The sequence below is a fragment of the Plectropomus leopardus genome, chromosome 13 (assembly GCF_008729295.1).
Source record: "Plectropomus leopardus isolate mb chromosome 13, YSFRI_Pleo_2.0, whole genome shotgun sequence".
Taxonomy (NCBI): domain Eukaryota; kingdom Metazoa; phylum Chordata; class Actinopteri; order Perciformes; family Serranidae; genus Plectropomus; species Plectropomus leopardus.
The window spans coordinates 18,055,861-18,077,702 of record NC_056475.1 but is presented as its reverse complement, the minus strand read 5'-3'; the positions used below and the strand labels follow the sequence as shown (position 1 = coordinate 18,077,702).

The 21,842-nt window shown below is 38.4% G+C and overlaps 2 protein-coding genes across 3 annotated transcripts in view; one reads left to right on the top strand and one right to left on the bottom strand.

Moving 5' to 3' along the window:
• The window catches only part of LOC121952363 (von Willebrand factor A domain-containing protein 7-like), a 29,883-nt gene extending 27,162 nt beyond the window's left edge, over nucleotides 1-2,721 (top strand). Inside the window, exons 14-16 of the mRNA XM_042498990.1 lie at nucleotides 71-345; nucleotides 448-741; nucleotides 1,075-2,721. Coding sequence (XP_042354924.1) covers nucleotides 71-345; nucleotides 448-741; nucleotides 1,075-1,479 — 974 coding nt within the window. The 3' untranslated portion in view covers nucleotides 1,480-2,721. The remainder of the gene's footprint in view (nucleotides 1-70; nucleotides 346-447; nucleotides 742-1,074) is intronic.
• coro6 (coronin 6) lies at nucleotides 2,529-20,520 on the bottom strand. 2 transcript variants are annotated; one of them, XM_042498992.1, is made up of 11 exons: nucleotides 20,319-20,520; nucleotides 16,206-16,405; nucleotides 11,886-12,008; nucleotides 7,166-7,295; nucleotides 6,842-7,020; nucleotides 5,569-5,688; nucleotides 5,369-5,473; nucleotides 5,118-5,263; nucleotides 4,473-4,530; nucleotides 3,802-4,029; nucleotides 2,529-3,356 (listed from the first exon to the last, which is right to left on the bottom strand). In XM_042498992.1, exons 2-11 carry the CDS (start codon nucleotides 16,401-16,403, stop codon nucleotides 3,234-3,236), a joined length of 1,410 nt encoding a protein of 469 aa, XP_042354926.1. In that variant the 5' UTR covers nucleotides 16,404-16,405; nucleotides 20,319-20,520; the 3' UTR covers nucleotides 2,529-3,233. The 2 variants fall into 2 exon arrangements, with proteins under 2 accessions (XP_042354926.1, XP_042354925.1); XM_042498991.1 differs by lacking the exon at nucleotides 20,319-20,520 and having other exon boundaries at nucleotides 16,206-16,424.
• Nucleotides 20,521-21,842: the final 1,322 nt, after the last annotated feature.

Here is a 21,842-nt window from a genome sequence, read left to right as displayed (position 1 = left end):
AGAAACGTGAATATGCTGATGTATCACATCATCATCAAGTCAGACACTCTTAATTTCATTTTCTTTAAAGGTGTCAACGGTAGCTTGTTGGTGTCTTTAACGGGGAGTGACTCGGCCACGGTGACAGAAGTCTTTCTGGTGGAATCGTTGGAGTCGGAGGAGATTAAAGGAGTTGTGGAGCCACAGGGGAGCGGAAACTTCTTAGTTCACTTTGACAGGATACCAACAGTGGAGTTCAGTGTGCGCGTGAAGGGGCAGGATAACAACACTGCCTCCAGAGCTTCACCAGTCGTGTTCCAAAGGCAATCAACCACCAGTTTCAGAGCCTCTAATCTGACTATTACTGTGAGTACCTTTTCACTGTGTCACAGAAACATCGGACATGAGGAGAAGCAGCAACTAAAACGTCCACTTTATTAAGGAGTGTTTCGTTCCATATGCATTTAGGCTGACTCAAATAGCATCTTGGAACCAGGAAAACCATTCTCTGTGCCATTCTCTGTGACAACCAACGGAGCGGGGGGAAACCTCACTATCCGAACCTCCAACAACCGCCGTTTTGACTCAACATCTCCAACCAGTTTAGTTGTGGAAACTGGGGGCAGTGCTAACGGTACAGTGACCCTCTCGGCACCTCGTACCACCCCGTCTGGAACTGATGTCATCCTGACCATTGAGGCTGAGACGCAGGAGGGTGAAGATACTAATTACATCGTGCTGCGTTTCTCAGTCATCAACACGGTAATACTCCCATTGATTTAACATTTGCGCATGCAGTTCTTGGGTTTTCTAGTAAGTATCCTGGAAATTCACTCATTATAGGACGAACATGGATTTATGTGAAAGAAAAATTCAATTTAAACACATTTAAATATGTGTTCACAAATTTGAGGCATCTGCTTTACATGAAGAATTCGAGTATTGAGTATTTAAGTTAATGTACTTTGTTATATTCAACTATTGGAAAATTACTGTCAATTATTTAACAATGAAAGAACGATAAAAAAAAAAGTCTTACCTTCTGCCTCTTGTTGGATAACTCACTGATGTTAAACTGACTATTTTTCCTTGTAGGTGACTGATTTCATTCAGCCAGTGTGTGAGAAGCTCAGCCTGCAGTCCAACTGCTCTGGTAACTGCACTGGATCAATGTGGGAGCTCTCTGTCCGGGTGACCGATGGGAGTGGATCAGGTGTCGACCGTGTCAGCCTCAAAAAGGGAAACGGGACCCTGAACACCAGCCTGGACGCCAGCAACGAGAACATAACTCTGGTTTCCTACTTGTCATCTTGTTGTTCGCCTGATATGGAGCTGCTGGTTGTGGATCGAGTGGGTAATGTGGGCGTCTGTTTTTACAGTTCCCGGGAAGGCTCATCCTCTGCTCAGTCTGATTCTCCCAAAGTCACTCAGTCGCCCCTTCTCTGTCTCAGCATAGTGGTGTTAGGACTCTATGTAATGACAGAACTGGGCATCCAGTGAATCCATGTCAAAGTTGCAAATAGTTTCACTGTGCATTTACTCTATGGTGACGGCTCACTGCTCTTGTAAACACACTTTACAGCACAAACATTTTGCTTTTTTTTTTTTTTTACGAGCAAGGTTAAATCCTAAAATTGAACAGAGAAATCCTGCTCCCAAGAAAAACTTGCGGGACTCCCTAAAAACGTAGTATTAAGCTAACATTGTGTCATCGTGTCACTTTTTTGAATAACCTATCACAAGTGTAAAATAAAAATTAACTTTTGTACCTTATTTTAACTGGTTTATTAACTGAAGATTAAACCCATAAGAGTCCTCACGCCTAACTGTAACTCGGATATTTTTTTTAAATTTGGTGATTATCAATTAAGAAGATACTTAGGTAAAAGTCATTTGAAGGAGAATCTAGTTGCAGTTACAGCCATATATACATACTGTACATACACACACATACAGCCAGCAGTACAAGGAGCAAAAATCTGACTGCTGATAATTCTAAAACTGACCATCATAATGTTATACTGGAAAATATGAATGAACGTTTTTAGGGAGTGCCAAAATCCACAATCAACTGGAGGTGTTCTAATACCATCAATCTGTACCTTTTGGACTGAGACCAATATAATGAATAGAATTGTGTGAGTTAAATAAATATTGTGTATGTTATCTTTTACACGCATGGATGATATTGTAAAAAGCGTGCCAAGGCTAATATAGCCATCCAAGGACATTTTAATTGGCTTCTTAACATGGAAAATAAGTTATTAGCATATCCCTTATAACTTTTTTTTTTTTTTTTTTAATGCAACAGCGTCATATTGATACTCGTTATTGGCCAATACGCTAGTTCAAATTTTGCAGTCGATATTGGAAAGGAAAAATGGTATCAGAACATCTCTAGCGTGTACACCTGCACATGGATACACACAGATTGGTGCATCCATGTGCAACCTTCACATATGACAGATGGCGGACGATTTCTCTTTCGGAAATCTGCTTTAAAATTGAATTTGTGGAAAACTCCTAACAACAAACGGAAGCCGCAGACATTTTTAAAAAACAGAGGGTTTTTTTATTGTCGTTATAATGTGTTTAATGTATAATCCTTTACAGAAGTTTTCACATTTTGCTACAAGTTCAACAATGTTCCTTCCATTTCCTTTTATCGCTATTTACATTTTGAAAAGTTTTCAGAGAGACTACTTTGAATAAACAGGTGATTGATCCTGGGTGTTGGATAAATACCTTTGTTGAATGTGTATGTCTTTGACTATGTAGTTTGGGGAGTTTTTAATAGGAGTATTTTTTAACTTTTCTTTCATAATTTTGTATATGTCCTCTTCTGAAAATATTGTTTAAAAAAAAAAAAAACAGCTTTGACTTCAGTCCAACTTGCATTTGTCCCTCTGATCTACCCCCGCCTTACTCCACTCTTCTTCTCATTCCATACAGATCACTGTAAAGGTATGAATATAAAAGCATTTTTGCTGTACATTATGTTTAAACTGGAATGTGGATAATGTAGAATCAACAACAAAACAATTTCACTACAATCAGATGTGATCTGTTTAAATTTGTTAAATCAGTTTCATTTACATTGTCCACATTCATATTCTTACACAATGGTACCTTTTAAAGGGGCAACACAAATGGAGTAGTTGTGGTTCCTTGTCAGTACAAGGGAAATGTGTCTCTATAGTTATATAGATAGATATTCTGAAATTTAGTTCTTCAGAAAGCGTGTTTCATGCATGTCAGTCAGTGCCGTTGGTGTACTGGGAAAGCTTATTCTCCAGGTCACAGATTCTCTTCTCTTGAGACAAAACTGTGGCCTTCAGATTCTGAATCTCCTCCAACAACCTCTCAAGTATCTCATGCTGGTCAAGAGAAGAGTGAAAAGGGACAGAGAAGAAGAGGAACAGAAAAAAGGCAGTGACAGGGAAGGGAAAATAAAGGATAAAGAAAAAAAGAGGAAAAACAGGTCAAGGACAGTGAGTAACTAGGAGAAATAAACTGAAACAAAGAATGGAGCTTTGGAAAAAAAGTTATGGACAGGTACAAGTAGGAGAGAAAAAGAATTGTTAAACAGAGACAGATGTTCAACAGTAACCATACATTCAAATTATGAGCTGTAAATCTTTTTTTTTTTTTTAATTTAAAATGTGTGACAAACAACACATAAAATGCAGCAGTTCAGCACAACCCAACTTTGAAAGCCCACAATGTAAATGCATCTTAGAACTGATGAGTATAGTGGTTCCACATACAGAATATATACGTGAGCGTGTAACAACGAGTACAATAATGCATGTCAAAACTTACCGGCAGACTGTTGGTGTCCAGAGTGGACATGCTGCGTCGGGTGGTGGGTCTGGAGTCCAGAACGTTCTTCTTTGCTACTCTGAGCTCTCGGCTCTTGGGCGGCACATAGCCCTGCCTCATGGACACCAGAATTGGATCTTCGTCACGGCCCTCCAGCCACTCTTCCGCTTCCATGGCGGGCTCGGGCCCCGCTGTGTCCGGGTACAGGTCGTCCTGGAAGAGGTCTGACTGTGGAAGAGAGGTGGCAAGGTGAATAAGAGAGAGAGAGATGTGGTTCTGTTTTGTTTTGGAAAATACTACACAGTGGTTGTTTTAGCAGGGTTAATAAAAAAATAAAATAGAAATAATGAAAATAAAAGCGCAAAAAATATTGATGCACTGACACAAGTATTACTCTAATGTTGTATCTAAATCTAAATGTAATTTAAATTGATTTTCTTTCTGTGGTTTATAACAATGCATCATAATTGGTTTTGTAGAAAAAATAGTAGTGGCAGAGTCAAAAAGCACAATACTTTAAAATTTAGTGGAATTAAAGTAGCATAAAATGGAAACAAGCAAATAAAAAAAAAAAACTAAAAATATACTAAAGTACAGAGCTTGAGTAAATGTTCTTGGTAACCTTTAACTACAGTGAAAACCAAAAGCTTGGGGAATATGATAAGGCTTACTTTTCTGGGCACTGTCATTGTGATGGGCTCACACTTCTTGTCAAGGAGCTTGAATAACCTAAGAGGACGAGATGAGACCAAGCAGAGAGAACAGAGACCCCACCAGATGTGCTTCTGTTATTAATGTTTTCATGACATCCGAATTTTAAACTTCTATACAACTGTAATAAAATAATATTTCATCTCTTTTCAATACCACAAAAAGCAAAATACAAGTCCTAGGCACACAAAATGTTCAATATTTTGCCTTTTTTTTTTTTTTTAAATCAACAACCTGCAGACAGTACTGGTACAGAAAAGTCACCGAACAAACGCCTCCAGTCATGTAGTTATGGTTCATTGCTGGACAGAAGTATTGATACTTTTGACAACCCTATTTTGTATTTGCACTCTTTAAAATCAGAGGTCAAGGTTCAGTAATGATCAGAGAAAGAGTGTACGGCATTTGAAAATACCTTCACTGTCAAATCTGTATGAAAACATAAAAAAGGACAAATGGCTGTCAAGAGGACAGATGGTCAGCACTTTGAGTGTCACCATTCTCATACTACATCTGTAGTCTCTTAATTCCATTTATTTCATTTCACAAAACAAATGCTGTAAAGCTGTGATCTTGAGTGATGTATTGCATGATCACTGTCTTACCTAGCGATCTCACATTTGCTGACGTCCACACCTCTCTTGGGCATGAAGCCCATCCCTCTCTGTGGCTCCTTACTGCTGAAGGTGCTGAGGTAGTGGACGTACGGCGGCTCTTCTGTGATCTCAAAGTAACGGATACTGCTGTCCCCCTACACACACAAACACAAAAATTATTAAGGCTGGAAATACAACAGATCTGCACACTTTACGGCACATATTATAATTTACAAACTAATAAACCAACATCTCTATACCTTTCCACAGAGGTAGACCATGTTTGCGTCTGCATCATAATATGGTAACAACACTCCATTACTTGTGTCCAACTCCAACAGTGCAATGGGCTCCTCGAAATTTGTCTGTGGGGAGTAAAAATGATGAAAGCCTACATGTGGAAGAACATGTCTATTTCTGTGCCTTGCGATATGCATGAATAGTAAATAAGAATTGTTACCGGGTCCCAGAGTCCGAGCTCTCTCTGGCTCATTCTGGTGAATCCTGTGGTGAAGATGTTTCCGTCTTTGAGGAAAATGGCTCTCATGGGCCGGATCCCCTCATGTGGAGCCAGACGTTCCTGTTAGTCGGCGGAGCGAAAGACATGATTACTAGTGCTAGTTCCTTTTTATCCTTCTTATGTGTTTATGTACATGTAAACGCCGATGTCAGTGGCTTGCAGGTAACAGCTGAATAGTTAATCTGATGATCTACAACATTAATGCCATGTTTTTTGTAGGCATAGTGGGAAATTTGTTAATTTGGATTCTGGAGGAGAGCCAGATGAATCAATATTGATCAGTACTCTTATGTGTACCATCAATGAGACGCTACGCAACCTGTTAGCTTAACATAAAGACTACAAAAAGGGGAGAAAACAGCTACCCTGGTTCAGTCTGATGGTATCAGAATCTACCTTCAAACACCTCTGAAGCTCAATAATTAACAAAATACATCTAGTTCCATTATATTCATACAGAAATTCAAGAAATTACTTCTCCCAGTCAAAAAATAGGCAAATAGTTTAGTGAAAACCCCTGTTAAACAGCAAATTGTCATTTTTGTACAGTGTCAGGATGTAACTGCGTAAAGACAGATTTTGTAACAGTTAGAGTCAGGCTGGCTGTTTCTCTGTTTCCAGTCTGTGCTAGGCTAAGCTAACCAGCAGTTGACTGCATATTGGAAAGATATAAGTATGGTATTGATTATCTTGTCTTACTCTCCCCTGGAAAGCAAATTTAAGCACATTTCCCAAAATGTCTATTATTGCATAGATCAATCCTTTCAAGTATCAGCAGGAATACATATAATCTTCAATATACTTTCAAAATGTTGTAATGTTTTACCAAAATTATAATCAATTACTCACTCTGTTACCTTGAATTCAATAAGAAAGTGTTTATCTCCAATGGCTTCCCTATTGGCAAAAAAATCCAGATCTACAGAAAATTCTCAATGACTTAAAGTAAAGAGGGCCACAAGAGACTTGAATTATACTTCTTAAGTTGTGTGAGTTTGTTAATAGTTGTTTTGATGTAGCTTTACTGTTACTCCTTTTCAATTCACTGTTTTGGATTCTTTGTTCATCATGGAGGCATGCAAGAAAAACTCTACTAGATACCTAAATAATTATTTTGTGGGTGAAGTAACTCTTTACAGATATCACATAGTGGATTCTGGTATTAGAATGACTTTTTCTTGGAGACATGCATTTAGTAGTATTTTCAACTCACCGCAACCACCTCTCTCTTGCGGGGATCACAGACACGCAAACGTCGGTCCTTGCAGGTCGTGCAAAACAAGCTGCCGTTTCGGTTCCAGCTGACGCTGTAGATGAGGTCTGGGTGGTCATCCATGGAGATGAGGGGCTCTCCTGTCCCCACGTTCCAGACTATAATCAGGTTATCACTGCCTGGGGTCAGAGTAAAATATGGACATCTGAATGTACACACTGTCATTGCTGTTACATAAAGTCAAGATATTACAAGACTTTGCAGGAAATATGTGTGTGTGTGTGTGTGTGTGTGTGTGTGTGTGTGTGTGTGTGTCCGTCCTACCCGCAGTGAGTAGTATGTTGCGTGCGGTGGGGTGCCAGGTAACGATGCCAACACGTTTGGAGTGTCCCTCCAGTACCACAACGGGGTCGGAGAGTGGGCGGGTCAGTGAGTGATCTGGGATCTGCCACACCTGGAGAGGAGGGATGAAGAAAAATCAGGACCACTCGAAGTAACATCCACTTAACCTTATTTCTCCTGTTGATATGTAATACAAGTTGATAGAAACAATTAAGTGTAAAAGGGCACACATCAAGAGTTTCACATTCTTCCGTTTATCAAGATGAACCAGAAGATGCTATTTGTACCACTGAGAGAAAAACCAACAAATGAAAATTACTGTGCCTCTGCAGTATTTCTACCTGCTTACTTTAAACTTCTGTACAAACTTCCCTTACAAAAGGACAAAGATGACCGTTCTACAGGCCCACCTCATTCATTTTCCCATTAAACACACATTCACATTGCCACAGATTTATTGCTCGGTAATTGTAATTTGTTCATAATTTTACTGGCAGTGACTGTTACAGAGATACATTTCTGTTTCTTCATAGTCAAAGTGACGACCGATGACGCCCACCCACTGAAATCCGCACCTGTGTGCAACTCCAGCAGTCTGCTTTCTAAGGCTTTTCTCTTAAAACGGTGATCAACGCTAAGCTATAATTATACAATCAGTATGTCTGTCAAAATTATCATGGCATTAGAGTTACAGTGGACCCTGGATGTTGTACTGTATATGAAAATGATGGTTATCATACTGTTAACATTTGCTGATCTAAAGTACTGAAAAAATGGGAGAAAGAATCTCTTAAATTTTCTTAAATTTTTATTTTCAGAACAAAGAATTTTTATACATATTTCATTTTTTTTAAAAAAAGTTTAAGTTTTAAATGTAGGGAAATGTTTTACCAACAAGACACACATTTGTTTTCATACTATTGGGGTGTCAATGTAACTGTTAATTATAATTTAAAATAAATAAATAATAATAATCATCATCATCATCATTCAGTACTCTGTTCTTATCTTATGAGACAGTTTTCATAACCGGAAAATCACATACTGTTGCATGTTGAAATTTTTAACATGCAAACAGATTCTCATTTAACAATCCATTAATTAATTTTCCATTAACTTTGAGAATCCTGACACAGCATACACTGGATGAGCAAGGAATTCAGAAATACTGAGTCCTGCATATCACTCCTGTCATTTTAAACAAAATTAATAATTCCATTTCTCCTCTGTGTATTAAGTGCAACTTAGAAAGTGGGACGTATTTACACTACTTTTGGGAATGTAAACTGATTTCCAGATTTTGGACACTTATTTCAAAGGTAGTCAGTGGGATATTTAAAACAAAAATCAAGAAAGACCCTGGCGTTTTCCTTCTAGGCCTCCCCTCTAGGGATCTACATCTCACTGCATCACAGTATAAGCTCCTTGAAAAACTGCTTCTAGCTGCTCGAAAGTGTATACTGCAAAACTGGATCAAACCTCTTCCACCTAATATCACCCTTTGGTACAGAGAGATTTTTAGCATCCTCCCCCATGAAAGGTTGGAGGCTGTTGTAAAGGGTAAAGATGAGTTATTTTTAAAAGTTTGGACACCCTTCCTAGATTATATACCGGCAGACCTAAAAAATCTGCTAATGATGGGCAGACAGTTTTCTGAATGGAATAAGGCCTCTCCTATGCAGGGATACTGAGTCCAAAGTCTTTGTGCTCAAAACAGCCCCCTGAGAAACAAAAACTGTAAATTTTTCTACTTTTTTTAAGCCTTTTTAAATTAATTTTTAATTCACTTAATGAACTTGTTTATCTGTTCAATTAAATTTTGTGTAAATTTCTTGTCTCAGTGTTGTTTCAACGACTTTTCTAAACTTCGAGGAATATGTTTCTCGAAAGTAAAAAGTCACATATTTATTTTACTTTATTACGTTTTCTATGAATATTGGGACACAAACTGTTACAATTACACCACACAGATGATTAGTTGGTTAACATATGCTCTAGCGTGCATGCACACACACACACACACACACACAAACACACACACACACACACACACACACACACACACACACTCTAATGAGCCTTTTCAAATGACATAATGATCCTTCTCTGTATCTGAAGAGAATGACATCACAGTTATGGCCTTTCTGCTACCTTGCCAAGACTGGACAGCTGCAACTGTCTGTCTATGTGCACAAAAACAAAGCACACACACACACACACACACACACACACACACACACACGCAAAGGCAAACACACAGCCCTCAAACAGCATCCCAACAGCTGTTGCCATAGGAGAAGCAGCGATTCAATCATGTGATTGCACAAAGATTCCTGCGATGTCGTCGTGAACAAGTGTGGGCAAATCTGTCCTCAGTGACAACTGATGCAAAGATAAATGCTGAGTCAACAGACATGTTGTCATAATGCAAACTAAAAAGATATTGTAATAGCACACGCTGACATACTTGACAAACTGCACATATGTACACACACAGCAGTGTAATGTGAAAACAAAGCAAAATTGTTTTATCTTTTCATCTGAAAAGATTTGAGTTTTCATGATGTATAGTATGATGACAGCAACTGGAACACAAACATTTCAAATCAAGTAACAGAGAGACTAACCAGACGCTGCAATATTATTTATGTTATATCCTCCACCAACACTCATAGAAATGACTTGGTCTACTATCAGGTTTATGACTTTCAAAAAAATTAACATTTTCCATCCAACTGAGTCAAGAATTTCCAGGATAAACCAAAAACGTACTTTATATTAGCAAATGCAAATAAAAAAATAGTGGCATGTGAGACTTTTATGTAACTATAGCTGCTAGAATTTACCAAATTTGCTTCAATACAGTTTTTGTAATTACTGTTAATAAATTCTAAGTATTTTAATAACAGACTAAATAAAAATGAACAGTAATTACATACATGTTATTAAAGTAACTCTCAGTTATAGTGACAAATTCTCAACATCTTTTCATCTTAGTTTTATTTGACTTAATAACATGAATGGAATTTTTTGGGTTATGTTAGAATTACTTGACTCCATTAGATGGAAATTTTATATTTAGCTAAAATATGTAAAGCTGACAACAGACCAAAAAAAATCTTTTTTAATTTTTTTTTTTAATCATGTGGGTCATTTTTTAAAGCAAAAATATCAAAAACATCAACTTCTATGTGATTATTTTCGGTTTTATATGATCGCAAACGTATTATCTTTGTGTTTTGCACTGTTAATCAGACAAAAGAAGACACTGGAGGGCATCACCTTGGGCTCTGGAAGACGGTGATGGACTTTTTTTTGAGCATTTTATTGACCAAAAACCAAATCAATTAATCAAGGAAATCATTTTTAGTTGAAGCCCTGATCTAGATCACCAAAAGTTACCCCTGAATGTGTCACAGTTATGTGATGCTTGTGTGCTCATTTGTGTCAGTAGAGCAGCTCATCACTCAGTTACACTCCAGACACTCAACATGGATCTCATTTCCTCTCATTTCCTCTTGCTTTTAGAGAGTTTCATGTCCTTGACTCATTACTGTCATGGCATCCAAAAACATCATATACTGAAACACTATGAAACAATGTTTATAATGGCAGGATGTGGGAAAATATTGTGTAAAAACTGGGATTTAAAGAGGGATTTTAAGTCCTAGATGCCATTAGGGGATTTTACAATCAGTTAACTTCTTACTCTGCGCCATTTGTTGGGAATAAAAATACTGTATTGCTCTCCATTCACCTCCTGCAGCCCAAGTCTCACAGTGACCCCTGCCGACTGAACTCAGTCATGAGCTTCAAGGCCACAGATACCTGCAGTATCTGTGCTGTATAACAACCAGGTCTGGAAGAACTAGAGCTTCTGTTGTCTGTCTTCACTCTGAAACGCAACGACAACTCCCCCGAGCACTGTCTGGGTATACCCCTGTAAATATCCCAAACTCAGAAAATGAGAAAAAATAAGAAAATATAGGCACAGGGCAGAGTCTCTGTAGAAAAATACACTGCCACATACTTCAATTAGTGATGACTGAGAGGGATTATTTCTGTCTGAGTCTATAAAAGTTATAAGGAAAATCCTGCATAGTATATGTCATATTTAAAATTCATTGTCAGAACTTGATTGTAGGTTTATGGCAAAAAGACACGAATGTCACAATACAATTTGTAAGGTGACTAATTAATTATTTTCCTATAGTTGTGAGGTGATTGACAGCAGATTGATGGTGATTATTCAAGCTGTTGTCTAGATCCTGTGTGCACATGTCCTGCATGCTGAGCCTCTTGATGAAAGAACACAGGATGCAAATCAAAACGGATCAAAGCACATCAAAAATCCCACTGTGCTGAAAAATTATAAGTGCTTTTATCCTCTGACTCTGACCGACTTGTCAAGGACCAAATATGACGAGCAGACTTTTGAAGACATAAAGATGAGACAGAACAGGTGGGTGGACAGTCAGACAGGGAGAAACACTGATGCCTTGACTGACTCATTTCACTCATATAACAGGCAGGCAGATGTAACAAACTCAACCTGCAGTGACCTCAACGACTGTTATCTGAGTCACCGAACAACAAACTCCTCCACATACATTTGCAACTTCTCTCTCCCACTCAGAACTTCTTACCAGACACACACACACACACACACACACACACACACACAAACACACACTATAATTACCATTGCAGTACAGTCCTCTGAGCAACTGGCCAGGATGTTGTCGTCATGAGGGCACCAGTCGATATCGAGGACAGGTCCGGAGTGGCCGATCACCAGCGGGTAGTTCTTATCCACACGACCTGACTGCAACACAAAGCGGCAGGGTAACGCAGAACTGAGTTAGGACTGTATACGAACATTAACCTACCATTAACATTCATCCATTTCTCATATCAAAGTGGAAAAAACGGTAGTAGGCATTGATCTGTTGATTTGCAGGCCATGTGGCTTAAAACCAGACTTTAACTTAGAGGTTATTTAGACATTTAAAGTTACATCTAACAGCATTTCCATGACTTTATTTCACTGTGAAAAAGTTGACTGTAAAGGCTCTTACACAACTTCAATTTCTGGTAGACAGGTGCAGAGGAGAAAACATCCAATAGCAAGGGAGGAGAGCGCCCCTGCACAATGTGCTGTTACTTGCAATAAACTTAACTAGAGTTACAATCTTAAGTCCTTAGACCTTTTAAGGACTGGAACATATCTCCAATTAAGTTTCTTGCAAGTACTAGAACAGTAAAAAGAAAGAAAAAAAACGACCCCAAATTTTCTGTGAATCGACTGATTTATCAACATATTGTTGCAGCTGTAGTTGTATGAACTGTTTGGGGATTTAATTTATAACAAACAACATATTTTGTAAAGCCTTCTTGTGTTTTTCTTGCAAAAATCTTAATTTTTAAAGTAACTAAATCCGTCACATAAATGTAGTTAAGTAAAAAGTACAATATTTCCCTCTGAAATGTACGGATGCAAGTATGAAAATAAAATAGTCAAGAAAGTAAAAGTACCTCAAATTCAGTCTTATGAACAGTACTTGAATAAATATACTTAATTACATTCCACCACTGTAAAAAAACAAATATAGCAAATTTTGATCAACCCATGTCAATTTAAGGTTTGGTAGAACAACTTCCAATTAGGCCACACCCATTATACATTAAGCCACACCCGCATTCAGTTTAAACGCAGCCCACTCTGAGGACCGATACAGATACGGATAATGGCGGTGTACTCCCTCATCACACATCTACATCTGCAGATGGAGTTTGTTTGATCAGCATTGAACTAACTGCAGATGTCTGAATTTCCCTTTTTCTTTCTTTTTTTTTTTTGTTTTTTTAGAATGAAGAAATCACGACTTCTTGTTCAGATGGACCTTTTGTTGAGAGTCCTTTCTCAACTACTACTTCCAAAAAATGGACATTTGAACATCTACATTGCCACAACTACTGGGCAAACTCCATCTGTCGATTAAGATCATTTGATACGATGGAGAAATTTACCTTGTGGTGAAATCACTGTAGTCGTTAAAATTCACAAAAAAATGCTGTTGGGCTCCTACTGACGCCCCACCTTCTGCCCTCAGCAGACTATAGATGGCAAGTCTGTTATTCTACAATATGTACCATGTGAGCGCAGTTTAACTTTTGACACTGAGATCTGGGTCCCTCTTTAAGAGAGGCTACATGATTACGTAATCATGCAAAGCCCACATTAGTAGGTATTGCACTGTAGTAGTGCCCTCTTTTGTAAAGGTGCCCTGTAGCAACCAAACAACCAACCATGCAACCAAAGCTTTTGAAAAACCTTGCAGAATCATGGTGGACTTCCAGGAAACAGACAAACATCATTAATGTGATGCATAATAAATTCATGATGGCATGTCCAAGTTATTCCACGTTTCCCTGTTCCAATCGTGTGAACATATGTATTAGCTTTTGAGATATCAGTCCCTCTGCACACATACAACACACCCCACATTAGGTGTATTTATAGCTGAGCGTCGAGGCGTTGAAAGGGGAGTTTTTCTTGTGGCCCGTTGGGGACCTGGAGAGGGGGGGGCATGGAGGACGGAGAACACGTTGGTGTGTATTAATAGCATGTCTGTTCACCGTGACTCCAGTATATAATCACATCCACTTCTCTGTGTTTCCAGAAAGCTCTTTGTAGCTAATTATCACTGCTGACATGCTGTTGAATCTCAGCAGTGATGACCTTGTTACATCCATTAAATATCTAAATTATTTTGCTCAAAGAGTGAAAAATTGTTCATTCTGCTCTTCATAATCCAATTATGACACTACCATCATTCTCATGTGGGCCGAAGTTGCTTAAAACACAAATTCTTTGCAGGCTCCAAATACTAATACTATTAATATTTCTGTAATTTCAGCTAGCGTCTCAGTTCTCATAAAGCTGGGCTGTGATTGGCAGTTGGTGTTAGCAGCCCAGCTCAACCTTCTGAGCAGAGTCATTGACAGCAGGGTGTCTAAATTGCTGCAGACTTGGTTGATTATTGCAGCATCAGTTATTATTTGAAGATTACACCATGAGCTGCAGCTAACTGAATGGTCTGTAAAAGCGCCCACGCAAACTCTTGTTTGTTTTTTTAAAAAGTAATGACTGACGAAGCTATTGCAGTATTAAATAAACTACAGCAGCTAAAGATGGATTTTAAAACTGTGTTGTAATTAAATTAAGCCAAAACTCAGTTATTTAAGCCTTTAAAAATCTGATATACAGAACAAGTAATTAATATTAAAAAGATACGATGACTGAAGTAGCATATCAACATGATAATGGATTGAAAAATTAGCTCCCTCTACGTCAAAATATTGACACAAGATTAATTTTGTCTTTCTGATGTGCCTGGTCTATTTTAAGGCAATGTTGTTATCATCACGAGGCTCTATGCCACTCTGAAGCATCACATCAGTAAATGCCTGATCTGTTGCTTTTCCTGTCACTGTATTTTTGATTTAGCAATTATGGCATCCTTCCCAAAGCTTCCCCAACACAACAGCCAGAAGCAAATATTATATTCTCTGCTATAAAAGAAAAACATACAAAAATCGGGCAAAAATAACCTGTTACAGTAAAATAACCACTGCACTCCTGATACTATGACTTGGCACTGAACAGCTTTGGAAAGCGCTTTCTTTTTTGTCTTCCCGTAGCCCTCAGATTCACTTTTAGATTATAGGAGGATCAGACATCCTTTTCTGTCACTTTTAAATACATAGGGTTAGGGCTGGATAATATACTGATATATCAATATCAATATATCGCAGTATGAGACTATAGACATTATTTGAGTTTTGGATATCATAACATCACGAATACTGTCTTTTCCTGATTTTTAAGGCTATATTACAGAAAAGTGATGTAATTTTCTGAACTCACCAGACTGTTTTAGCATGTCTGTTATTACTGATGATTATTTAACAAATATCTGATTGTGTAAATATTTTGTGAAAGCACCAACAGTTGGTCTTACAATGTTTGCAACATTGATAGAGATATTTGTTTAAAAATATTTTCACATTTGATTTTCTCCATGTCGCCAAGCCCTGTTTATTTGATCTCAGTACAGAGCTGCATGCCAAAAGCTTTGGGGGTCCTGTCCTTGTGCCTCCTCAGTGAGCCTGTTGATTATGTCATACAACATCAGCTCTGTCACTATCACGGAGCCTCCAAGCTTAGTCAAGGAATCTGATGCCAGATCTGGCCAATATTGAGAATGAGTTTAGGTGATCTTGGTTTAGAAAATACATTTTATTGTAAAAATGCCATGGATATATCATCTGATGTGTCTGTAAGATCAATTTACCCTTCTTACTGTTGCTTTTTTATTAGGTGGATGTCATATATATTTTTCTTTGTACCTCATTTTGGACCTTTAACAGAAAAATACTCAGATTTACAACGACAGTTACAGGCTGACCTTTTAGTTAAAAAAAACTAAGCAAACTATCTTCATTTTTTCAGGTAAAGTTCTCCTTCTCTTACTCTTTCTCCTCATTTCTCCCGACCCCTGCAAAACAAAAACAACCCCTGCTGATAGCGTCAGAGATGGCAGCTTGTAGCCTAAATGTATAAAATGAGACGATTATTTGTCTCATTCAGTAGTGCTTGGTGAGCTTCATCTGCTGGCACATGTCAGCAGTGAACCAGTCTACAGACATGCCTCTGTGAGGCTGAATCTTATACACATTCATTCTGAAGCAAAATAAGACCATATGTTGTTTTTGTTTTTTTTTAACTCTAATAACCAACATTCTTGTCTATCGAGCACATGAAGTAATCCAAACAAAAACTTTATGCAGTATGGGCAAAAGTAAGGGTATATTTACATATAATGAGCAAATGCACTCAAATCAAAGCATGAACAAACCTGAAAATGTGCAGATTTCACATGAACACTGAACTCATAGACACTCTGTTGTGTTTCCAGCTTCTGCAGCCCAGAAATGTTGCCCCTTTGACCTTACTGACCTTAGACAGGGGCAGGACCAGGAAGGCTCCTCCTCCGCTGGATTCAACGATGACCGCCAAGAACTTTGGGTTGACGGCACAGAAGGAGCTGTCCCACGTCACCTTGGACACCCTGATGTCATCGTAACCTTGTTCGGCCTTGACTGTCTGGCCAAAGACGTGGCGAAACTTGCTCTGCCGCACGATGCTGCGACTCATGGCTGAGGAAAGTAGAGTCATGAGTTGAAGTTTCAACATATTATACATAATAATGTGCAAGTGTTACATATCTGTAGTTTGCAGAAATCTATAATGCATCATTAACGATGAAACCAAATAAAAATGGAACTAAAATTGCAAGAAGAGAATCACATAAGAAGTTACATATTACTATATTCCCATGTTAGGCCAAGGATGCCATAATACTAATTTTCTGAGTGTTACATGGCTGATTTCTCAACTTGAAACAAGACATTCAGAGCATTTGATCAGAACTCAATCAAACAAATGCAATCAGAGACTAAACAACTGATTAAGGATCACAAAATAGCTTGATATTACTATATTGCAGACTGCAATCTGTACTTTTCATGCTTCATATCTTCCTTCTACATCATTTAGTCTGTCGCATCTTTGTCATTGAGGCAGGCTGTTCACGAAGTTTTTTTTGCTGAGCAGTAAATCTCTCTTAATGTGTTGTTGAAGTGGCTTTCTGCTGGTTTTGCTGTCAAGGGCGAAGATTAAACTGCAACTCTTGAACTTTCAATGCTTTTATTTTGAAAGCTGACAGAGCAGCTCACTCACCTTTGGTATTTTATTGAGATTTAAAGTCACATAAAATAGATACAAGATTTTATGTGATGCAAGAAGGACTGACTATCTTTTGCTTTCTACTTCATTCACAATTATATTCATTTTACAAACAGTGATACAGTGACTGACACAGGTATAACTATCCACAATATCCACAAATACATTTTAAAGGCTCTAAAAATCCTTTTTTCTCAATTAGCTTCATACTATGAGTTTCCGGGATCGTAAACTTTCAAACTATTTTCTGTCAAATCTTGGGATATTTCTGTCAAGAAATTTCTGTATTTGTTTTTTTAGTGTTATTGCTCTTATCACTGGTTTATAGTGGGCGAGACTAAATTAGACAAATGTGATTATAGGTACTTTTGTGAACCAATAAGCCCAGCTGTACCAGATGTCAATGACTCCATAAAGACATTGGACTCTTACTTCAGACAGACATTACATTTTGTTTGGAATAAAAATCATGTTGGGTTTTGTTCTCCAAACTAAATGTTGTTACTCTATATCAAGATGAAGTTGGCATGGATGTTTGGTTACTTCACAACTCAAAATCCCAAATATATCAACGTCATTGGCTGGCATTAGACGTCCTGTCATTGAATTTTGGTCACCAGACATCAAAACCTGCATTCAAGCAAATATCAACATCTAACAACATTAGTGGCCAGCTGGGAGAATTTAGCAACATTTCAATCAGAATCTGGGGAGAGTTGGAGGATTTTTTTACTGTTATTGTCAATAAAATCTGATAAAATCACAACAACACAGCCCTGATTATGACAATTTGAGTGTAAAACTCTTAATAAATCATACTTAAAAGTGTTTGTCTTTCATGTTGCTTATTCAGTCTTGAATATTTGAGCAAATATATCTCAATGAAGCAAAGTTTTCAGGAGTTTAAGTACTGTAACTGTCTGCTTTCCTTTGAATAATGGACTCTGTAGTGTGTTTGTAGACGGCTGCTGTCCCAGGCACCCAACCAGGACTGTAATCCCCCAAACACAGGAGATATTCTATACCAGTGCCTGCCATCAGTGCAGATATTAATAGTTGATTGTCCCACGAAAACACTATGTGACAGCCAAACATCAAAGACCAACACTAAGACACAGGGAGCAGATAAAAGGCAGAGACAAAATCAGAGAACCAAATATATGACAGACACAATGCCAACACGCAGCACAGCAGTTACATTTAATCACATCCATGTGATACAATCCTGAGGAGAATATGGAGTTTAAAACTAACCTAGCATACACCCCCAGACTGCACTGGCTTACATAAACTAAAAACCCAAATCTAGAAATAGTCCTGCCTCAGTCCCTGCAGACGGCTGATAAATGCAGCAGAGTCCTTCCTCTCGTTTTGAGGATGATCATAAACTCAAACTGTCTGGCTCTTTACAATCAAAATAAAACCACGAGGAGCAACAACTAAGTTCTTTATCAGTGCAAATTTGTCTGCTTGTCACTGCTGCGACAAAGTTAACAGAAAATCATCCAAATCCTGCAGTCATCAGTGATGATATCTGATTTTTTTTCCTAAAGAATATACAACATTTATCCTCCGACTGAACCTACAGACTGAGATACATGACTCCACCAGACTGATGAGAGGACAGAAGCTCTCGTTTCTTTCCTGGAAGCTCTCCGTTATCAAGAGATTTACATTCCAGCTACCACTTCAGTTGAGCCAGCTGTGGGGCATCTCAGGGCGAGCGAAATATTACACAGACCTGGTTTCTTTGTCAGACTTGAGAATTCTTGTAGCAATAGTATAACTTTTTCCCCCCACATAGCTGTCAAGATAAGACACTCCACAACACCAATCAAAACTACTCTTGTCTTCATAATCTATCTTAATTAATGTTCAAGCTTTTGAGAAAATTGCAGTTTATTTACTGTACATGCCTTTCCATCTGCAGTGAAAATTAAAACCTGCTTCAACAGGGTGTCTACAGGTATCAAACAAGAAAATTCACCAAAATTCAAGACACCTTAAAGTTGGTCCTGAGAGATTTTTAAGTGTGACAGGGCCTTTTACATTTTAAAGGTTAAAGTTGCAAACATTTTTAAAATAGCAGTAAACCCATTCTCAATCATCTTCAAGGGTGTCTACATGTATGAGTATGTGTCAACAAGTAATATACACGTGGTCCTGTGCAAAGATAGGATTTATGTAGGAATATCGGAATTTGAGTGAGTTTAAACTACATTTTGCCAGCAAGTAAGAGCAAGTATAAAGTAAAAGGATCAATGGTAGCTTTTAAGATGTGTAACATCAGAAATGTGGACTTTCAGTGGAAGAGCTCGACTCATTTTAACTAAAGGGAATTAAAATATGGATAAATGAAATCAAATGTTTGTGGCAATTAAGAGCTAAGAAATTCAAATTTAAGACTATTTATTCCATTTTAAGGCCTAATATTGAAAGATATTGCTAGACGTTAAGGACCTGTGGAAAAGGGGCTTTAAAAAGTCAGAAATCAAACATGTAACATGGTATAAATAAGATATATCAGAATTCATAAGCCTTGATTACAATCTCAAGAAAGCTTCCACTCTATCAAAGTTGTTTTTTTTTTTTTTACCACTTGTTTATTTGCTGAAACTAGGTGGCTGCTCAATAGAAATGGGGTGAAAGCACGACTTTAATCATTCAACAATCCAAAAACTTGTCTGCTTTTGGGAAACCTGTGGCAGAAATGCGTGATGGAATTTATAGTAAATTATTACGAGGAAAACCTCCGACATGCCCCTTTAATTCTGCCTCAGGTTAATGAGATAGCCCTCCCCTGTCGCGCACGGCACGGCTCTGGAGAGTCTGCACACAGCGAAAGAATGACACTGCCACTTTCCTAATATAGACATGACAAACTGCACTGTCCCACCCGGGCCGGCCGCTCCTCCCACCCGCCAGCCTGATCCTAAATAGTCCCAGAATGAAGGCACTCTGTGGCGCTTTGTCGTTAATGAACTGAGTCGTAAATTTAAAATCAGTCTATACAAACATGCATAAACAGGGGAACATACTGTCAGGGGCGCAGGAGGTGTGAGGGAGGGAAGGGGGAGGTTAGTAATGTACAACGTGCTCCTTAAAGTAGCCCACAGCTGCCATGCACAGCTCAAGATCAGCTCACAGGGAGAGGAAAGTGCACAGTCACAATGTACCCACTCTGTCTTTTTTTGGATTTCCAAAAGGTGGGGACGCGCTCTGTCCTCCCCAGCAGTGCAGTAAAGAGGCTGACGCACCTCTCACCCCACTGCAGCACCGACACTGACACACATATTAGGAAAGACGGACCACAATACAGCTCACCTCAGGTTTTGAGGAGACCCCTCTTCCCTGGACAACTCTCACGGTTTGTGTTGTGTAGTGTCCTCCTCCTCCTCCACCTTCTGCTGCCTTTATTCCTTTGAATGATATTCCCTGCGATCCGGTTTCCTTGAGTTGCTGAGGAGACGCACTGGACAACTGCGTGACGCTCCTCGGCAGGGAAAGAGAGAGGGGAGAGTACCGGGGCAGAGCAGGGAGAGCGCAGGGTGTGGGTGGGTGCGTGGGTGGGTGGGTGCCATCTATTTTGGAACAGGCTCTGTCAGGACGGGGAAACGTGACGCGCGCCGGGTACAGGGGGCCAGCGCGTCCCCGGGGGTCAGACTCACAACTGGTGGCCTCTATAGAGGAACTGTGATTTCAAGAACAGTTGAAGTTTAACTCTTTAAAACTTGAGCGAATTAGTTTGATTTCTTTCAAAAACATGGGGAAAAGGCGACAAGCAACTTAACACATGGCCCTAAAAGTAACCAAAAAAGTAAAAAAGTTACTTGAAAATAATCACAAAAAAGACCCCCAAAAGTTGTTTTTTTTTAAAAGTATGATTTTTATGTAACATGATCATAAAATAGATAATTATAATGCCAATACATATAGTTTTTTAGTCATTTCCCCAAGTTTTTGATCATTTTCTAATAATTCTCCCCCCTTTTTAAAAACACATTTTCAGGTAATTTTCTTTCCCACCTTTTACTTATTTCTTTCCAATTTGTGGGACATCTCTTACCAAGATGGCGTTGCCTTTTTTTCCTATGTTTTTGCAAGAAATCAAACCAATTTGCTAAAGTTTGTAAAACGGTTAAATAGCTTGTGTGAGGCATCGGATTAAGCACAAGAAAAGTGATGTTGAACCAGGTTTAAAAGGGTTAAAACAGGTAACACAGATGACTGTGTCCTACAACCATGGGTTTTGTATGTCCACAAGGTGATTATCAGAGCTTTAAAAAAACATTTCAATGGTAAAGCTGATCATGGAGCGCCTGTAGAAGCTTGCCGATTTGCAGAGGGCAGGATTAAGATAAAACTATACATGAGTTAGTGCGAAGCCAGGTAATTTGGGAGACTTTTTGGTAGATTACCAAAAACACTACCTAAAACTCTGCATACTACCGTCAGTGTTACTTTTATAACTTGTTATGGTTCTCTGCTGTATTTCTATGGCGGTATTTTATTAAGTAACAGAAGTTAGAAACTCTGGACCATCGAACACATCTAGGACCCCTACCTCACTCAATGATATGTTCAGGTAAAATGGGACAGTCATGTTTGTTTGTTTTTTTTAAATGGTTAAATCCATTCATCAGTTCAGTCATTAATTCATGAAATCATAATGTAAGTTAAAGCAATTCATTAAAAAAGACCATCCAACTTTTCTGCCCTGCTTTGTCTGTTGTTTTGACGCGTGTTTAATGTAATTCAATTTATTTTAATTTATTAGCACATAATATTTGATAAAAAACAAGTGGATAATTACAAACACAAAAATAATTGTACAGGAGAGGGTAGGAA

Coding starts and splice junctions, on each gene's coding strand:
- coro6 (XM_042498991.1), bottom strand. CDS start 16,424: ATGACTCTACTTTCCTCAGCCATGAGTCGCAGCATCGTGCGGCAGAGC. Junction 4,030..4,472: donor CAATGACAGTGCCCAGAAAA/GTAAGCCTTATC, acceptor TCTCTTCCACAG/TCAGACCTCTTCCAGGACGA. Junction 3,357..3,801: donor TGGACACCAACAGTCTGCCG/GTAAGTTTTGAC, acceptor TCTCTTGACCAG/CATGAGATACTTGAGAGGTT.